Here is a 21076-nt window from a genome sequence, read left to right as displayed (position 1 = left end):
ATGATGAGTTATTTCATCCTAGTTTACATTTATGTAAACACAATGAGGATCTGTGTATGGAAACAAAGGTCGGACATGACAATGATTTTTTCCACTGTCTTTGAAGCATAATTAATATTATTAATTCCTTAATCAATTATGGTGACAACCTGCCCTAGAATTTATAGTAAGTTATGTCAAGAGTAAAAGCAACAGTGGAAAAACTGCTATAGTTACACTCGTCTCTAAACAGCGCGTTCTGTTTTCCTTTTTTTATTAATAGCCTGCTCGATTTTTACCACAAAGAAGGTTTTCTTGGAATCAGTGGAGGGCATTTCCTGTGAGACACAACATAGTTAAGTAAAAACAAAGTGGACAGATGTGCATGGCTCTGCCCTCCACTCTCCAGCCCCTATATCGCCCTCTACCCCTCTCCTCTGTGACTCAAACATTCCTTTCCGTCCATTTACCATTTCTGGCAATTGTTAACTTCATGGGTAACTCAGGAGCTGATTTGGAATGAAAAGTGTTTTTGAAGGTTTCACTTTTCCTGTTTGCAGATGTGCAAACACGCCAAATTATGTCTAAAAGTTCATATAATCCTATTTTGGCCGGGAGGAAGGATCAAAGACGGTCAAACATGAACCCTAAAAGTGTCCAACTGCAGCCTGACTGACACAACTGATCCTCTGTTGGTAGGATTTCCTCACATGTTGTTTTTCTCATATATGCACAAGAACCTGAGTGTGAATAAGGCCAGTAAGTGGTGTCATTAAGTAACTGACACCCAGACACATAGGCCTTTCACATGGAGGACTCACTGGTGTGTGTGTGTGTGTGTGTGTGCGCGCGCGCCCACATGTGCCATAGATACAGCAAAACAACCAGGCTACTGTTGGAATCCACGGCTAAAGCAGCGATCATCACCGGCCTCGGCTAACTTCACTTCCGCGTAATCATAAGAGTCGAGTGTAGATAAAGGCCGTTTGAAGTATTAGCGCACTTCTCAACGGTCACTGGTTTGCAATACTCAGAATAAGATAAAGTCAAAATATGACCTTGTTTAACTGGATTATTAGAAAAATGACAAATCAAATACAGTCTACTTTATTTAAAATCTCACATAGAGTGGTCCTGTTGCACATATATGTTAGTTATGGAGGTCTACTTACATATATTAACTTGTTTTTATGGTCAAAAACCTCCTAGTTGCTGGAAACGAGCCGATAGAAATCTGTCCTTTTTGAAGCACTTCGCACTATTTCAGCACATAAATCTCACCTGAGAAGACAGACTGTGTTGTGATTGGCCAGTACTATTCAGCACACTAGCTCTCAGAAGCGCAGCTCCCCCTTCTGGAACAGTGGATGCACTGCTACTCATTATCAAAACATTGTTTTAACAGTGTTTAAAAATAGCTTCATCACGACTCCCCGCCACAGTCTCTTTTATGACTTTGACCCGGCGTCAGACCCAGAGTCAGAAGACACTGTCGCTCGTGAAACACCTCCACAACGGACGTTATTCTTCTTCTGCGGTTCAATGTACGCAACCGGATGTGCCCGGACTAGTGCCTGGAGCAGGACGATCGGCCGTTCCGGAGAACCGCAGTTTGCTAACTATAACAGGATTTTCAGAGATCTCGCTGAGCCCGAGATTACAATAAAAAACAGCGTTCTCAGCATTGTGGACCTGTTTGTTTCTAAACTTCAGGGCTTCATAAACAAGGCAATGACGCAGATACACACTAAAAAACAGCGTTAATTGGAACTTCCGGTCTAGTTCCGTTTAAAAAAAAATGTCTTAATGTGATTCTGATTTTTTTTTAAATTTCTAGACTGTTTCAACCCTCTGAGGTTGAACTTGTACAGAATTTTTCCAAGGCACAGAGAGTGCCAAGAGAGCGAGTGCCTTCATGGTGACGGGTCTCGTAGACCTGGCAGTCCACTGAGAGGTCACATCTTTATCTTTTGGTCTGTAGCCATGAAAAGCAGACCTTCAGGGCAAGCGCTGCACACGCACGTACGCACGCACGCACACACACACACACATTCACAAGTTCTATAACCTCTAAACCCGCTGGAAATAAAGGTTTGAAATGTGTTTATCTTGTGAGAAACAAACAGCCTCGGGAATGTCACAGTGATGTAGCATGACACTGAAATGTGTGTCAGAGCCAAACGCAAAACCTCAATGCACCAGATCAAAATGCGCCATTACATTTTCCGTGTCTGGTGTTAAAAAATAAAATCCAGAAGTTGGATCATGCTTCAGATCGTGACTGCGAGTCAGAATAGTTTCAAAGCAGTGTGGCTTGTAAAGGTGATGGATGTGTTAGAAACACATGTTCACTTTCCTGTGTTAGTGGTTTTGATAATTTTGGTTTCAGACTCCAGGGAAAACAGTCCAGAGGTCAAAGGAAAGGACAGGGTGGTAGCAGTGTTGTCGAGTTTTTGGCTTTGTGCTGAACCAGATCAAAGGCTAACCCATTGGAAAGGATGATCTCAGAGAGCAGACAATTCATTAGTGTTTATATGAAGGGCACACAAGACTTTACACATTCAGATCTGGCTCTGACGCGCCATTGTTGGCTCCACTGTTTGCCGCCCTCTTCGTTTATTTTCACACCACGTTCCACCGGTGTTCATGTTCACTGCACACTCCATCAATAGACTACCGCAGGCATAATGTCTTGCCCACTGCTAAAGCATGCTGCTGTTGGACCCCCCTGAAGGCCACATTATACTTCTCCGACTGCGTATGCGTTATCCGTCTGCGTCACCACGAAGACGCCTCGAGCATTTATACTTCTGCGTCGTGGTGACGGACACTCGCTGCAATTTCCCGCCCGATCAGTAGGGGTCGCTGCGCAAGGTTGTTGTGCTTCTGGCTACAGTGAGCAATGGCGTCCGAGAAAGAGAGAGAGAGAAAGACTGTTGTTGTTGAAACAGTGGCCGTTTCTCACTTTTCTGTGTGACGGAACGCAGTTTTAAGATAATTTGAGGCGAGAAATTGGCCATTTAGAGTCTAAACATGTGCTGTGTGTGTATAGATATGACGTATTTATAGTTCGGCAGCGGCGTTATCGGCGGGGATCAGCTCCGCCTCTGTCAGGACGCCCGGAGCGCACTGAGAGCCGGCACAGAGCAGCTTCGCTCAGCCTGTCCTGAGGACCAATCGCAGCTCTTGCCGTCTCCGTTGTCCCTTGACGGAGTGACGGACACTTAAAAAATATTCCGTGCACCCGGAGACGACGCAGAGGCTCTTCGACAGGTTCTGCGTCGACGCAGAGTCTCTTCGTAGCCTACGCAGAGCACTTTACGCAGAAGTATAAATTGGGCTTGAGTCTGACTGGGACAGGAGGACAGACATGTTCTAACAGGCTTGGCTGGGCGGGAGGTGGAAGAGCCTGCTGTGATCTCAGTAATGTGTAATACTGTGAGGTGTTAGAGTTGTAAACACTGGCTGACCACGGCTCTGCAGGCCAGAGAGTATGGAAGTCCAAAGACAAAATTCAGCCACATATGGGCGGCAGGTGCTCAGAACTTCTCTGAAATATAAACGGTGCATGAAAGCTAAAAAGTAGGATTAGTCTTTGTTACATAACATTGTTAAAGTCGTCATACTGCATGACAAACCAGGTATATCAGACAATGATCACAAGATAATCCTTCGAGAACAGTAATCTGAAGTCCTTTACTTACACCTCAACACAAAGTAGTCCACCAGGTCTCTCCAAAGGGTGATTTCAAGAGACTTTGGGGGACCCAGACAAAAGGGACACAGTGGGACCTGCATTGAACTGAACTTAAGCGAACTATAGGGACACAGAGCCTTAAACGGCCTTAAAAAATAAGCTTTTTCAAGGCCGCCCCTCTCTCAGCTTGAGGACTTTAGGCCATTGCCTCCTTCGCCTGTCCTCTTGCAACACCCCAAGACTCTCCCGTCCACTGATGACTCACTCAAAAATACTTTCAGGATAGAGAACAATTTATTGTTGGCAGACATGTCATAGCGTCCTCCATAAAGCTGTTCTTTATATACAGTGTTGCAGGGGTTGCGATCTCTTTAAACTTTTCTTCTTCTCCGTGTACCTCAAATGACATTAAAATGACTACTCTGAGGGCAGCGCATGCAAAGATCACATTTCTTGCAGCTCTTGGGTTTTTTCATAGCAAAACACTCATTCTTCATGTTGTTTGTGCAGTTTGCTTTCCCTCAGTCTAACTTCCAGTTTCTGATGCTCTTCAGATCTCTGTCTCCATCCCTTGTCACATGGGACATTAAAATGTGTCTGTAGGGATCATGTTGTCCTCACAGGAGTTTGTGTACTCCATTATTTAGTCTGTCTCTCGATAAGGTGCAAAGGGTAAATTCCCGTCTGCGACTTTAAAATATCCCTGCGAATCCTCACTGGCCTCTGACCACCTCCTCAGTCCTAGTGGTCAAATGCTGCAGCTGGACAATGACAGATGGAAGTACACAGGGCAGTCATTTTATTTGCCAAGGGCTGGGAAGGGCAGTGGAACTGTACCCATGTTTCATGTTTGCATGCAGTAAAAGCCACAGTTCCATCTTCTGTGGTGAGGCAGCTGTCGGCAGGGTAAAGAGTTGGTAGTGTGGCAGAGGAAGAAGTGTGGTTTAAATCTCTTGAGAGGACCATGAAAGTAGTAGTTTTTTTTGTTGTTGTTGGAGGTTTGTAATAAAATGGAGATGGAAACATGGAGTTGCAGCGGATGATAACGGGTTGTAAACAGCGAAAACAATGGCCCCTGTGAACTATCTAGACCACATGTGTCAAACTCAAGGCTCGGGTGCCAGATGTGACCCGCCACATCATTTTATGTGGCCCACGAGTGATTAATTGGTAAGGCGTGTTTTGATCATAAACTACATTTCCCACAATGCACATAGCGTTACCCGCAAAGTGACGGCACCGCCAGATTGCAGTGTATCATTGTATATTCATCATGCGACGAGTGAATTTGGATAAGTAATAAATACAGAAATGTATTTATCAATATGTTACGCAGTAGTTAGCTTTATTTTACATTATATTTGGTTACATTTAGTTATATTTATTCTGTTTGACACCCCATCTGAGAATTATTCTCGACAGATAATAAGGATGCTAACATACTGTATCATCTCCTGTCCACTTCGCCATGTGCTAAAGTGGAGTTGTGGATTTCTGCATTCTTGATATCAAAAATCTGACAACAAGGTTTTAACATTATATGGATCATTTATTTTCAGTATTCTCTGTAGGTAGCCTACTGAGCTAACCCTCAACGCTAACCACAGAAACCATAGGAAAAAGAGGATTACTTTATATCTCCATGCTGTCTGTCTCACTGTCTGTCTGTCTCACTGTCTGAAATTAAACTTCACAGGAGAGATGGGGTTTTGTTCCAGAGCTCAACATTGATGTGAATAATGTAATAATGTACAGGTCTTTATGAAAAGAAAAGTATCAGAGGTACGAGGAGAAAGTATTAGCTCATGTGACATGTTATAGTTTCATGGAAGGACCAACTAATTAAACATCTTTTTAACAAATGCGTTAACATAATATATAGAGTTTGTAGTTGTTTACTTGGGGGATTTAACCTGCTTTGGCCCCTCAATCAGCCGTCACAGGGACCATGTCTAATGAGATGTGAAGTGTGTGTTTTTAGCCTTTATTTTTGTCCAGCCTCTCTCTGGAGTCAGCGAGCTTTAGGGTGATCATGATGGCGGACCTGTGTTATTGTTCTTGCTGGCTGGGCTGGTTACCATGGCAGCCTTATTTACTACCTCTGCAGATGTCTATCGAATCTTTCTTTATGCTTCGTCCTTTCACATAAATAGGCCACAGCGCGCACTGTCAGCGAGCTTGTTTTAGCTCGGCTGTGACTGATTGCCATTTCACACAGTGGTACTTTCACAAAGGTATAGCATTCATTTTACACATGGAATCATCACATGCTGGGAAAACACGCCTGGACTTTGATACACACACACACACACACACACACACACACACACACACACACACACACACACACACACACACAAAAACACTTGCATGGCCATACACTTTCACCCTGAGCGGCTTCACTGTGTTTATCTAGTAATCTTTGCAATAAGGACATCTCATCTCATCTCTCATCAATTATGATAAGCACTTATGGAGAAGATGGAACTAACTGAATGTTTTTATTATAATATTAGTCACAGTTTTTTTTTTTTTTTTTTTAAAAGAAGAAGAAAAGTAATTTAATGACAACAATTTTGAGAAAGATAACCCAACTTGTAAGATCATTTTTTAATATTAATCTTAAGTATTGGAAGTATCTTGAGAAAGGCCCTTCCCTGAGTGCTATGGTATCCTCAGCCGGTCCTCGTCGTCTTTCTCCGTGTCAGCAGATGAGGTTCGTGAGGCGAGGGAGAGGGCGAGCTACCGCGGCCGTAGCAGACGAAGCGGAGAGAGTGGAGGCGGGACTTCAGCTACAAGTAAAGCGACACTTGATTTGTTCTCTCGCGTTTGTCTATACAGGCTCCCGTAGAAACATGGCGTCGTGGCAATGCAGTAGCGGCCCGCGACCATGTTATTTTACATGACTTTTTTAAACACTACGAAAATGAAACAAAGAATATTATACAGCGACTAGACAATGCAGGAGCACATAATATATATATACAAAAGTGGATTTTGGGTCATATAAACCCATAAATACTACACAGTGTCCCTTTAAGAGCTGCACTGAAGATTCATTTTTAGCACTGTTTTTGCATGTTTGTTTGAAAGGATAGTAGTTTGTGAGCACAAAGACTGGAAAGCGTGACAAACAGCTATTCTTGGAATTCACAAACAACGTATCGTGCATTAGACGGTTGTCAAACTAGTCTTCAAGCTAGTGGACAAACTGATGAGCAATTACCTGAGGCTGAGGTAAAAAAAAAGAGGATAAGACAGAAATCAGGCAATCAAAGGAAATACACTTAGTCAAACTAAGACATGAGCTGTTATTACTATACTCAACAAAAATATAAACGCACAAACTTGAAATGGTGAGCAAAAATAGAATGTCATGACATTTGCTCAGATTCTTCATGCATTTGTTTATGGAATGATTTGTTTTGCTCAAACCCAGTCGTCCAGTGACACTTGGCCACTCCTATTGACTACAATCTGGGCTCCTTTTCAGTTTGAAAACTCCAGGGATGCTGTGGGTTAGTCTGGACAGGAAGAAGAGCAGACGGAGTTAACTGAACTGCATGGAATTACCCGCATTCACTTCCTGATTGGTTCGATCGACAATTACTCAGCTATCAACAGTGTGAGAAAAGCTCTGTTTAAACGTATTTCAGTGTCAATTTCACCTTGTTGTCATCTTCATAAAAGAAATTCGGATTCTTACTTTTCTCCACTGTCATCTCTCATCAGTAGTAGTAGTAAGAGAATCAGCGACCTGTTGTTTACACTGGCACATGCCAGGTGCATGGTCATGTGATCAATGCATCAATGCAGATTACTGCTGACACATCTGAATCCAGATAATTTTTATCTGAAAATGTCTTTTTCAAATGAAAACATGGTAACACTTTAGATTAGGGAACACATATTCACCATTAACTAGGTGCTTAGTAACATGCATATAAATAGCACACAAGCCCTTTATTAGTAAATTTAAAGCACGTATTAACACCTAATGCAGGAAAAATCTTAATTCATGTCATAATAGAGGTATAATAAGGTTATGTAGTATAAGGTGTTAATACATGCTTAATGATTACTAATAAAGGGCTTGTATGCTACTTATATATGTTAGTAAGCAACTTGCTAATGGTGAATATGTGTTCCCTAATCTCAAGTGCTACCGAAAACATAGTAGTGGATGTGACCTTAGTACCACAAAGAGATCTAGAGGAAATAATACATGAGCATGACTATGAAGGCTTTAATTGTCATTTGAAATGGTGGCATTTGGAGTCTGCTCTTTTTCCGTCAGTGGGTTAGTTAGTTCTTTCTCAGGGTCCTGCTGCATTTCTTTGGAGACTGAGGGTCTAGGGTTGTGGCGGGGGCCTGCTGCTGAGATGGGGATTGGGGTGGATTGGTGTAAGACTGGGGGTTAGTTGAGAATTTGTGGAGCACCACACACTGAACTACGTGATCATTAGTCTTCATCACAAGGGACGTGCACCTTTGACCCTTTTCTGTATTTCCAGGACCAGACAGACAAAGCACAGCGAGCCAAGATATACAAACGCTCAATCATAGGATTCATCATTTCTCCATGGAAAGAATTGTTTTTTTTGCACCGAGTAGCGTCAGTGCCTCAACGTGTGTGTGTGTGTGTGTGTGTGCTCGTGTGTGTGTGTGTGTGTGTGTGTGTGTGTGTTTGACAAGAAGTGGCTGTGGTGTGAAGGAGAAACTGATAAGAGATTACACAAATAGTCGCATGCATGGAGGGAGCAAAGACATGCATCGTGTCCATGGTCAACTTGTTTTCTGCACAAACACACACACACACGCACACACACACACACACGCACGCACACGTGCACGCACTGGATTCTTGTACAAGCTGCTTTCCCAGACATCAGTGAAGCAGTTCTGAGAAAATTGGGCATGATTGTTTACATGACTGAGATCCAAGTTATTTTTAACATACTTTGGCACAGTGAAAGCTTGAAGTCCAGGATAAGTGTTTAAAGCTCGCTATCATAAAGAAAATAAATAACGCCATAAAGATCTCGACTTTTAAGTCCCGTAGTGATCATGAGAAAACAGACACGGTGACGTTTAAGGATGAGGCGGCCACGACAATTCATTATGTCAGTTTGAGGTCCAGAGCTTTTTCATTGTCTTTAACTGTGAAGCATCATGTAATCAGACCTTTCCTCTTTGTGATTTATCATTTTCAAAATGTGTGGTCAAAAGTCTAGGAGATTAGGAGTCTAGGAGATCTGCACAGGACTGCTTAAGTCTTACTCACCAGGACTCCTTGCTCACTCCCATCTGTCCTCCATCCATCCATTTATCCTTTCATTTGTGTATCTTTTGATGTGGCTATTTTGGGCTGGATGCAGATAAAAAGGTTATCTAAAAGAAGCAGCGAGTCGGGTCCACAGACGAGCAGTCACCTTGAGCCCTTAAAGACCTCAGAGCTTCACTGATAACCCGCCGACAACATGCACTGCGTTAGAATCACTATCAGCCGTCAGAGTCTCTGCTCAACTTCCTGAGACGTAAGCCATGCTCTGTGCAAGAAAATATGTGATCCTGTAAAAACACTGTGTGCATAATATATTTTAGGCACAACAGGATTAACTTGGTTGTTTTATATTGATACACACAGGAGATGCTTCATCTACACGACAGATGCTACACCCAAAGAAATATATGTGTACAAGCTGGGACTGGTTTTGCAAAAATGAGTAAGCTAATGCTGAGAATTGCAGGTCCATTTAAAATAAGAAGTAACACTGTGACATTTAGGGTTCTTGATAACGTTCTATTTCCAGTTGTCTTAGGAAGCAATCCATAAAATAAATGTGCTGGTGAACTTAATATTTCACCAGACACCATTTAACCTTTCTTTTTAATCTGATATTGTTGGCTCCTGAGAAAAGTAACGACATCAGAAAATGTTTAGCGTATTGAGTGGTGGGAAACGGGGTGATGGCCCAAGAGGCCTCGCTTTTCCACCGCTGCTGCTGCTGCTCCTTCTTCGTTTCCCACTACACTTTGCATTCCCAAACATCCAACTCACCACCCGAGCCTGCGTCACTGCTCCCTGACTCACGATGCTTCTGAGCCCACACACCCACACACACACAAAGATGCAGAAACACACACACACACAACAGTATCACTATTACACAAACTAGTACAAGGCTGGCCACAATAAAAATTTTCCTCCTGATCTGCTGACCTGTAACCACGTTTCCTCTTTCGACCACAGCACCAAACAACCAGGAAATGTGTATCTAGCTTGCAACAACACGGAGCCAAGGCCTCTAGGATGTTTTCATACAGCTATAAATGAGTTGTCTGAGAGTTTCAACATGACTTGCTGCTCACGGGAAAGTCATCAGCTCAAGGGGGTCATTTATGAATCTGCAATTTTTCTGAGAAGAAACTGCCAGTAACATCTTACAGTGATCAGTGATATTTTAAATATTACAAGAGAATGATACAGAAAGTCCTGCGCATCTGTCCAAGTTTCACTGCTTTTCATCAACACACTTCTCTTGTCAGAACTCAAATTCCAAGCTTCTCTTCTCATCTCTTGCAGTTTGTGACTTGCCACCTAGGAGGTGTTTAGGGGTTGGAGAGCCACCAGTCAGAGGACTGTGCCTCCCAGCTGACCATCGCAATCCAGACCCTGGGTTTCCAGCCTACCACACCAAAACTGCTCAGCAATCCAGACCCTCTCTTGTCCATTACCACAAGTGATGCCCATGCCAACATCTCATGTGCTCCTGGTTTGGCGTTCCCAGCTGACATCCTGTTCCTCGATCAGCAGCCCTAACTCCTGATTATGCACCAGAGGCCTGGCCAGAGTCAGCTTCTGGTTTTACAAGATGCCATCTATCCCACATCAGGGCTGCAGTCAGCTATACACACACATCAGGTTATACCATCAAGCACATCTTACAGGCATCGGAGGTAGTTGTTTTTTTGGTCCAATAATTGGCCAATAAGTCCACAATTAACTCTCAGCATTACTCCCATGAGTGTAGATAAAAGCAACTGGAGTTTTCTAGAAGCCTCTTATCCAAGAGGCTGTTCAAGGATACAATGACCTGGATGGCTGGGAAACCACAGATATCTTTTAGCATATGGTAAATAGTGATCTGAGAGAGAACAACACATATCATATAATTTCTACCACCAGCTTCGTTTACAGCCTTAGCATGATGGTGAGATTTTAACCAATCACAGGGTGGTTTAAAAAAAAAAAGGGAATAGATGCCCTTATTGGCTGTTCCACTCCACCTAACTTACAGGTCCTTGGCAGTGCTGTTTGCATATAGTGAGCTTTCACTTCAAAATGTGCATCTGTTCAAGCTGCTGTACAAACATGTCAGTGCAAAAAAATGGTAGCCTCCATAAATCAAGCCCCTTGCCATAATAACATATAAAAGGCCTATTTTAAGGCAATGGGAACCAGAGAGAATTGCTAATAAACCATAAACAAATGACAAATTGTGAGATACTTATGACTTAGTATCTCATAATTATGACTTAGTATCACATAATAATGACTTGGTATTTCTTAATTATGACTTAGCATCTCATAATTATGACTTTAACTGGGTATGCATTCTTTTTTTCCCATGTGGCAGAAACGGGCTACCATACATAAACATGAAATTAATTTTCTTTAAAAATGAAAAAAAAAATCTGCTTCATGGCCGAGAGTAAACACAAAATAACACACTAGTACAATTTTATCAGATGGCATAATAATGAACCACGTGGCTGTGCCGAGCGCAACTACGATGGAGAGGTAAAGGGAGATCCCGCCCCATCAGCAGGAGGAGTGAGTGAGTGAGTGTGTGAGAGAAGAATACGAGCAGGAGAGAGCTCAGCAGGACAGAGAGACAGAAGAGGACAAGTCTCATAGATATCAGAGGAAGACACATTACTGTTTGGAAGTGAGGATAAGATGGATTTATAACTTAGAGTCAAATATATTCAGGTTTCTTCTTCTTTTTTTTGGCAAAAGCGTTGTATGTTTTACGCGCAATTTTACGCAGGAGTGGAAAACTTTCTGGAAAAAAGAAAAACTCCGCCACATCGCCGGGATGTATAGATGAAGGTAACTACTCCAATAGGTTACTGAGTCTGTGGAGACGGATGATAGAAATGTCCTGTTCCTGTATCAGGGACAGCACTAAATTTAACTTTAACTAATTTAACTTCCTCGTCTCAACTAAAGTGAAAAAAAAACATTTACGTCACTTTTTTTTTAATTACAAAGGATCGTTTAAGGTCCCTACAGTGTTTTTTTCACTGTAATTATCCACACAATTAACTTTAAGAAAAACACTTTCAGTCGTTCTTTTTAATCTTAAACTTTTGTTTGGTAGTCTTCCCAATTAATAAAGAAAAAATAAAGTAAAAGAGGAATACTAGAGAGAAAAATACACCTTTCTGTTTACATGTTATTGTTAATCAGCATGTAACGGTTTTACTGTGCATAATCTATTCGTCTTTGGTGGTTCATGAGAGTTCTATTCTTAGTGATGCTGTTTACTGTCTAAGTTTAGTAAAAAATAAATTAGTCAAACCTATTATAGAGGTTTTAAAGAGTTTTTGTTCACAGTTTTTTTTGGTGCCTCTTTAATGCAATTGCTTTATGAGCCATCAGAAAGATTTTTCTCTTCCATAAACCATCCAACCAAGACTGGTGAATGTAACTTTTGTGATTTTTCCTTCTCCTTTTGGATTTGACTTACAGGTCCCTGATGAGGCGTTAAAATGACTGTCCTTAAACTGCCAGGCTGAGCAGCCTGACCTCCCCTCAGCAGTGTCCAGTGCTGTGGCTCCCTCTGCTGTATGACAAAGGAAGGGCGGGAATGGCAGGCAGCATGGAAAACACAGTGGAGTACGGGATGAATATGGTCATCGTCAACCACTACAACCACACGGGGAAGTGGAACCGACCTCGCAGCAACGGTGTCTGCAAGATGGCCGTGCTGCTCTTCATCTGTGTGTTGATCGTCCTGGAGAACGTGATGGTGCTGCTCGCTCTCTGGAGGAACAAACGCTTCCACAGCCGCATGTATTTCCTCATTGGGAACCTTGCGCTGTCAGACATGCTCGCTGGCGTAGCCTATGTCGTCAATATCTTTACGTCAGGACGCAACACGTACTTCCTGACACCAATACAGTGGCTGGCTAGAGAGGGGAGCATGTTTGTGGCCCTCAGTGCTTCCACGTTCAGCCTTCTGGCCATCGGGATTGAGAGACACATGACGATGGTGCGCCTGCGTCCCTGTGAGACGGCAGGTCGAGGGAGACTTTTAGGACTGCTGGCAGCCTGCTGGTTTGTGTCGGTGCTGCTGAGCGCTCTGCCCAGCCTAGGGTGGAACTGCCTGGACAATCTGACCTCTTGCTCCACAGTGCTGCCACTCTATGCCAAGAGTTATGTGGCCTTCTGCATCAGCGTCTTCAGTGCCCTGTTGGTGGCCATCATCATCCTCTACATCAGGATCTATCAACTGGTGACGTCCAGCGGCCGCAGGGTGAGCAGTCGGCCTTCAGAGCGCTCGCTGGCTCTGCTGCGGACAGTGGTTATTGTTCTTGGATTGTTTGTCATGTGCTGGGCCCCACTTTTCCTCCTGTTGCTGCTGGATGTGGGCTGTAGCCCAACTAAGTGCCCCGTGCTCTACCAGGTGGACTGGTTCATCGCCTTGGCTGTGCTCAACTCGGCCCTCAATCCTCTGATATACACTCTGTCCAGCAGGGAGATGAGGGCGGCCTTCTTCCGAGTGCTGTGCTGCTGTCAGAGCAGTTTGGAGTCCTCTGGGACTGCTGTGGTGGGGAACCTCCACCTGGGCACAGTCATACCCACAGTGGAAAACAGTAAGACCAGTTTGGGTGGGGGAGGAGGGGGCAGTGGGGCTGGCAAGTCCACGCTACAAAGAGGAAAGGTTGCCACACCAATGAACTCTGAAAACAAGCACGGAGATCCCTCTGCCACTGCTGCACACTCTGGACCTGCAGACCTGCTCTCAGCTGTGTTGGTGAAGGCAGGGGCGCTCAGCAAATTCTGAGTAGAAGCACTTTAATGAAGCCTCACAGTTAGAGCTGGTCCGTGTACTGGTTCATACTGAAAACCGTGAATTTTTCACGTACTGCAAGGCCGGTATATGAGAAATGGAACGTGGCGCAGCGTAAAACACAGTTTGACGCGGGACGCTTTCCTCTGCTGCAACCCACACATGCACACAAGGGCTTAGCTGAAGAAGTAACTGTGGTACACTCTTAGAAATAAGGGTTCCAAAAGGGTCCTTCTACAAAGGCTGAGGTTCTACCTGGAACCATTTGCTTCTGAAAAACCCTTTCCCAAAGAAAGGGTTTTTCAAGGGTTCTTGGTAACACTAATGGTTCCAGTAAGAACCATTTTTTTCCAGAGAAGCCTTTAAACCCCTTTCCTGAATAAAGGGTTTTAAAAGGGTTCCAGGTGGAACCTTTATAAAAAAAAAAGACAAGCCGAAGAACCTTATATGGTTCTACTTAGCACTTTTATTTCTAAGAGTGTAATAACTGCAGGAATTATCAATTTACTCCACTCCACCACTGACATAGTCCTGCTATCAGCCACTTTTTGTTTATGCACTATGACCAATGTAGCCACTATTTGCAACAATGACATTTGCTTTACACAAATGTAACATTTCAAAAATATGAAAAATTGTTGGACGTTTTTTTTTTTTTAGATGTGGATCCCAAATCTGCAAATGTAGAAATTATACTCTTTTATTATTATTTTCTAACTCCTAATTTATTCATCTGACGATTACTTTCTCAGTTAATTGAGTTGTTATGTAAAATTTCAGAAAATGGAAAAAAAAACGTAGTAGTATGTGTCATCCTTTCATGCTCTGTCAGTATTTAAAGGTCAGTGAAAACATATCAATTTACAGTTCTCTGGCAAATTCTTCATTTGCAGCGGTTCATTTGCCAAACACTAACCAGTGAGTCTGCCACTCACAGTGAGTGAAATGGATCAACACGGCCCCTCAACGTTAACAGTGCTGCGGTTGATCCTTTAAAACAATGACAGTATTATTACCTTCATTCATGTTGTGATTCATATGTCCGTCACTGTGTTTATTTCAGTTTGTCACTATTTGAAGGGAGGAGGGAAAAAAACAATCAAACTTGGGCATGTATTTGTTATTGTAAGAAAACACTCTTTATATCACTGTTTCACTTGATAAACTATTTATTTTCTAAGAATACGTGTGGCATTTTAATACTATTAAACCATTTGGTATGTAATTTGTGCTTTCTGTGCATAAAAACCCTCTTGGTACTACAGGACCTTTGGTAACACTTTAGATTAGGGAACACATATTCACCATTAACTAGGTGCTTACAAACCTGCATATAAGTTGCATACTAGCTCTTTATTAGCATAACATATTAACACCTTATGTATAGAGGTAGAATAAGGTGTTAATAAGTGCTTAATGATTACTAATAAAGGGCTAGTATGCTACTTATACATGTTAGTAAGCACCTAGTTAATGGTGAATATGTGTTCCCTGATCTAAAATGTTACTGGACCTTTTTGTATTGATTTTGTTATGATTTTAAATGCACTGTAAGAAAAAAAAAACACGTCTACAATTGTATTCTTCAGACTAGCGGCCTCATCAGGCTGTGATGCTCATTACACACCGTGGATGTCATTTTCAGACTCTCGCCACTAGTGGGCAAGAACATCAAGTTTGTCCCAGAATGATGGTGGCACAGGACAATGATTAAATGTCTGTCTATCTTCAGTCTAAGCCTCGCTGTGGTAGCAGCACTGGCTGAACTAAGCGTGGCTGATAATAACAATACACTCACGGACATTTTTTTCTCTTTTCATCAGCACACTTAGAAACCACTCGTGCCGACTAACCACTAGTGAACGAAGTCAGTGCTAGACGTGAATAATTTAAAGATGGTAGACTGTAAATGACAATTCTGCCTGGGTTGTTGTGCCTTATACAAATGATGTAGCAAATAAAGTCCCATTCTCTGTTATAAGACTTTGCATATGATGTTAAAATGTCTTACATTTAAATTCAGTCTTGTGTTGATCCACTGTATAAACTGTCAAAGAACATACAAGACGCACTATTTCGTGTCTAGTAATTAACGTAGAAATGTTCTCATCTGTCAGATTATCATTCGATGCTTAGACAGAAGAGAAATGTCATCTGATTTAACCTACGTGCACTCATAAAATATCCTTTCCCTGGTTCAGACAGCCATGAATAATGCAGACGCAGTCATGAGAGGGTTTGTCACGTTTGATGAGGTCTGTTACTTTGAAGAGCCCATTGTTAAATATGTCCCATCATCATGAAAGTCTCCATAACCTCCTGGTTATCTATTATGTTAAATTATTCAAACCATTTGGCTGTGGATTTTTTTTTAACAAAATACAGCACAACTCTTTTAATTTAAAACACACACACACACTAACTAAAGATGTTCCTGTTCTACAGTGAGGGCACATTTTTAATTGAACAGATAACAGAGCAGACACAAGATGACAGACTGGCATTTCATACTCACCTCAGCGAAAGGATGCGTCTCTCTGCTCCCCACCTCCATGAGTGATGGGGGGGGAAAACGCAGCAAGGGTGTTCATAGCAGCCGAGCATTTCCAGCTTAAAAGGTCACCGACTTCTTCCTGTCGGAGACGTCGAAACACACTTTCCCGAATTAGCTGGGGATGATGGTGACCTTACGCCATACGGGAACATGCCAGAAAATGCCAAAATGTTGAGCCGCGCGGATAATTGTGACGAATGACACCTGGCTTTTCCTCTTTTCACCATTCCCCTTATCCAACACGTCATGATCTTCCTTCTTAACAAGTTTGTTTTACTGACTCAAATCACCTGGATCTCCTGTAATAGTAACAGTAAATTATACTGTAGCATAACAGTAGATTATAGTTTCTCTTTAAAGGTAGATACAGCTATTATTCACTGAATACATTTTAGAACAAATCTAAAAAGAATTAATAGGTGGAAAAAACAACATTAAATGATGACATATGAACTCTGACGTACAAATGTTAAATAACATTTGCACAGTATTAATCCATTAGCTGTTGTTTCCTATCACCACTTACTGATAATGATGATGGTTTTTCACTGAAGCTGGAAAATGGCTCAACAAATTGAAAAAAAAAAACATACACAAATTAAGATGTTAGATGTTAAGAATAGATAAAGATAAAGCTGAAATGTTACACTTCCACACTCTTCTCGATTTACGATTCATGTAATTCATTATTTTTGCCTTCTTTCTGTCTAAATAAACAGCTCAAACATCCTTAAAAAATTCTAAATTGATTTTCCGTCAAATCTATCTTCTGTCGTTGGATTCCAGCAATGTATTTTCCCTTCCGAAAACAACATTTTACAGCTTCATGTGCTAAACTGGGTCAAACACCTTAATAAATCATGTTAACTAAATAGCCATCACAAGGTCTTCTTTGAGGATTTAGACACGCTGGATTTGTGTCATTCTTTGTGCACAATGCCTATTTGCATATGACTAATGTGAACACGACAGAGGACAAGAGAAATCACGCCACCCCCTGTCATCCTGATCCTGGCTTTATACCGCTGCGTTAGCGAGGAAGAAGTGTGCATGCATTTTTTTTGGTGAGATGTGCATTTGCTCACTGTTTTTGTACAGTGCAGACTGTGAGTTGTGTGTTTTTTCCCCCGTGAAAGAACAAAGACTCCATCTGGTCCGAGCCGCTGAATGTGCCAGTGTGAAACACTTCTGTCATTCTCAAGTCCCTGTTTGAAGCAGTGGAGTGGGGCCAGGCAGAGAGTGGTGAGGGGGGGGGGGCGTCCCTGTTTGAGGTGGCCAGTTTGTTCTCTAAAGCACAGTTGGACCTCACTCCCTACAGGAACACATATATTCATCTGCTGTGTAATGACTCCCCCCTTCACGAGTACCTTTTCCACCTCCATGACGCTCAGATTCAATAGAGTGTAATTACACTTGGAGAAAAAGAGAGTGATGACCAAGACAGCTTTTTGGTGATAAAGCTCCTGGAGATAAGAAGGCTTTATCCACCAGGCAAAGGTCACTCAGTGGGAGGATATCTATAGGAGCTGGCTGAGGTTTGGACTGGTGGACACTCATCCTTCTCAACACCCAATTAATACTCCTGTCTAGTGCTGATCTGACCGAGAAGACTCTGGCTGAGGTGAAGCAGAAATGTTCTTCATCGTCATCTGACAGCTTCATAAACATATCAATTATTTAATGTCATTACTGTTGCTTTATTTGGAAGGATATATATAATACCTTATATATATATATATATATATATATATATATATATATATATATATATATATATATATATATATATATATATATATATATATATATATATATTTTTTTTTTTAAATCAGCGTCCAGTTTCCTAATAGGACAATGCTGCTCATCACTCCTCTTTTGAACTGGAATCACTCACAGATGCTCATTATGAAGGATTTAGTGTCAGAACTGCATCCCTCAGCCAACCAATTACTACCTCACCTATCCCATCTAAGTGTGGACACTACAAATCGACTTTGGCAGTACGGTGACATAGAAATGCCAAAATCTCTCTCTCTCCAGAGTCATTGATTAATTTGTCCATTCTGGGCTACAGTGGAGACCCAGCAGTCTCCATGGAAGAGGACTTGTGTGTAACTGACTGTGTATTGTTCATATTCTTCTGCACTATTAAACTTCAATTGATTAAAAAAAAAAAAAGCCAGATATTTCAGTCTTTGAGTGACGTCCTATCATAGCAGATAGGTGGCAGATGTGGATAAACTATATCCACCCTACATAAAAACCCCTCCATTTTTCCTCAAAACAGCAGCTGCTTCATCTCCACATCTACTCCGGTTGCACTCACCCTGGTGGAGCCTCACAGTGTCACACACGCACACGCGCACACACACACACACACCTGCTCACGCTGACCTCCAATCTATCTTTTCTACGCCTGCCTGCTACAACTGTAGGGATTAGCATGTCTGGGATAGCGGATAAGGGAGTGCGATGACGGTGTGGCCTCTACGTCTGACATGACTGCGTGTCCTGTTGCTCACTTGTGGCTCACAGCTGGCTCATGCCCTGCATTTGTGCATTAATGCAAGCACCTCAGAGGCGTGTGTGTGTGTGTGTGTGTGTGTGTGTGTAAGAGAAAGTGTGTTCCTATATTTATCTCATGTTTGGGACTTTTTCTGGCAAAATCACCGACATTATCGGGACCTCATGGAAATCATAACCTGATCCTAATGAGGAAGAACCTCATTTCTGAGGAACTGGTTAAGTTTAGGGCTACGACTTGAATCGTGGTAAGGCTAAGCATTTACTGGTACATTTAAATTAGGGATAATGCTTTGTTTAGGCTGTCCAAATGAATGGAAGTCAATGCATGTCCTAAGAAGAATGGCTGCACAAAACTGTGTGTGTGTTGAAATATCACCTGGAAGTGGAGAATGATAGACGACTGGCCTTTCCCAAGTGTTCCAGGGAACTACAGTGGACTTCCCATTAAAGAAAAGACTGTTTACGTAGTGAGCTTCCACTTCAAAACGCAAAAACATACACTCTGGCAGGATTGTCCATTTGGGCAGTGTAAATGTACAAAAACATTCAAAGGCTATGGGAAAGGGTTAAGGCAAACTATTTGTATTTTAAAGTGATAATTCAGCAATGTCATGACTAACGGAGCAACAATAACAGATGTAATAGTTGGGCTGTGTAGGTGTGTAATTCGACTGTTCTGAGGGCAGAGGTCAACAAACACATCATCAGATTCTGCTTCAAATTCTGCTCAACTCTGACTCAGACGTGACTCTGATCTAATCTGGGACAAGCACAGATTTATAGACAACTCTCATGAAAAACACACAATTGTTCCACTTACGGAAAACTATGGTGTACTCGCAGGATCTCATCATTCAGAGAAAGAAGCTGATAGAGAATATATGGATATAGTTCCTTAAAAAGACCAACGTGTGTAATTGAACACCGTGTATTAAACACATTTGGAGGACAGTATTAAAGAGCCACTACGTTTTACACGTTGAGTGCTTGTATATGGACTTTGTCACTCTTCTATCTCTCCCTTTACTAACCAATGTGGCAAACTCCTTTACTGTGCTACAGCCCTTTTGTGGTCAAAATGAGTATTACAAAAACAAGAGTGGAATAAAAAATACTGCTGCAAAAGAATATAAATAGACCAAAAATGCCATTCATAACATAATGGATTATGTTTTCAAATGGAACTCAGGCCTGATTGAATTCATTATTTCCATATATAAGTGCAAACGTCCACCAAATGCCACTCAGTTTCATAAGATTTAAATATTGTCTCAGATCCGGATCACCACCAAAATAACCATGCTTTCCTTGAGCCATACCCTAGATTCCCATAATTTGTCATAAAAATCTAATCTTTTACTTTTTGAGTAATGCTGCTTCACAATCCGACAACAAAAATGCAGCCAAAAACATAACCACTGTGCTGGATGTTTCCTCTGGGAAAATGGCATGTATCCATTGCTCACCTTCATTTATATGTACTCCTCATACACATATGTATCATGACTCCGTCAGTCCATGTATGCGTGTTTGTGCATGTATGCGTGTGTGTTCTGTGGTTTCCGACACACTGGTTGGCTCAGTGCTGATCACAGGTGTTCATTCCTCAGAGCCTGTCTGGTGGATTAAAACCTGCCATCACTGAGTTATTGCCGACACCCTCCTCGTATGATTTTGCACACATTCTCAAGTGACAGCTGCGCACATGCACACATGCCACAATTAACACACAAAATGTGTGTAATGAAGCCATTTGTTTCAATATACACAGATGCGTGTACCAGGCAGGCATTTAGTGCTTTTATAGGAATGAGTGAATCAAAAATAGTGCCAACTTTTCATCAAAAAGTGAGCGGTAGACAACAGTCTGAGAGATGTGAGCACGGTATTTGTTTGATTTTTTTTTTTACACGTTGCAGTGCCGCAGACATTATTATTATTCATATCCCTCCCTGGGGAACCATGTTTGAAAAATGGGACGATAGCAGAACCCCCCCCCCCCCCCTATGTCATCTTCTCACTCACATACACACTTGTTTTTGGAGTCTTGTTGGGGAGGTAGTGCCTCGTCTTTTACTCTCCTCCCTTCCCTTTCCCCCCTCCTTTATTCACTCTTTCACTCCCAATAGAGCCTGATCCAGCTCGTCTTCTCTCCCCGTCACACGGGTAATCAGCCTGTGCTTTTTCATTTGGCCCAGTAATGAAAGCAATCCCTACGCTTCCACTGCAGCACAGGCC

At 42.1% G+C, this 21076-nt stretch overlaps 1 protein-coding gene across 1 annotated transcript; it reads left to right on the top strand.

Annotated features, from left to right (window-relative positions):
- Positions 1-12564: 12564 nt before the first annotated feature.
- On the top strand, positions 12565-13752 carry s1pr3a (sphingosine-1-phosphate receptor 3a; the record flags this gene model as incomplete). The annotated part of the gene is made up of 1 exon (XM_083888072.1): positions 12565-13752. One exon carries the CDS (start codon positions 12565-12567, stop codon positions 13750-13752), a length of 1188 nt encoding a protein of 395 aa, XP_083744198.1.
- Positions 13753-21076: the final 7324 nt, after the last annotated feature.

Source organism: Microchirus variegatus, assembly GCF_963457635.1.
Source record: "Microchirus variegatus genome assembly, chromosome: 4".
Taxonomy (NCBI): Eukaryota; Metazoa; Chordata; class Actinopteri; order Pleuronectiformes; family Soleidae; genus Microchirus; species Microchirus variegatus.
This window is presented reverse-complemented; position numbering and strand designations above follow the sequence as displayed.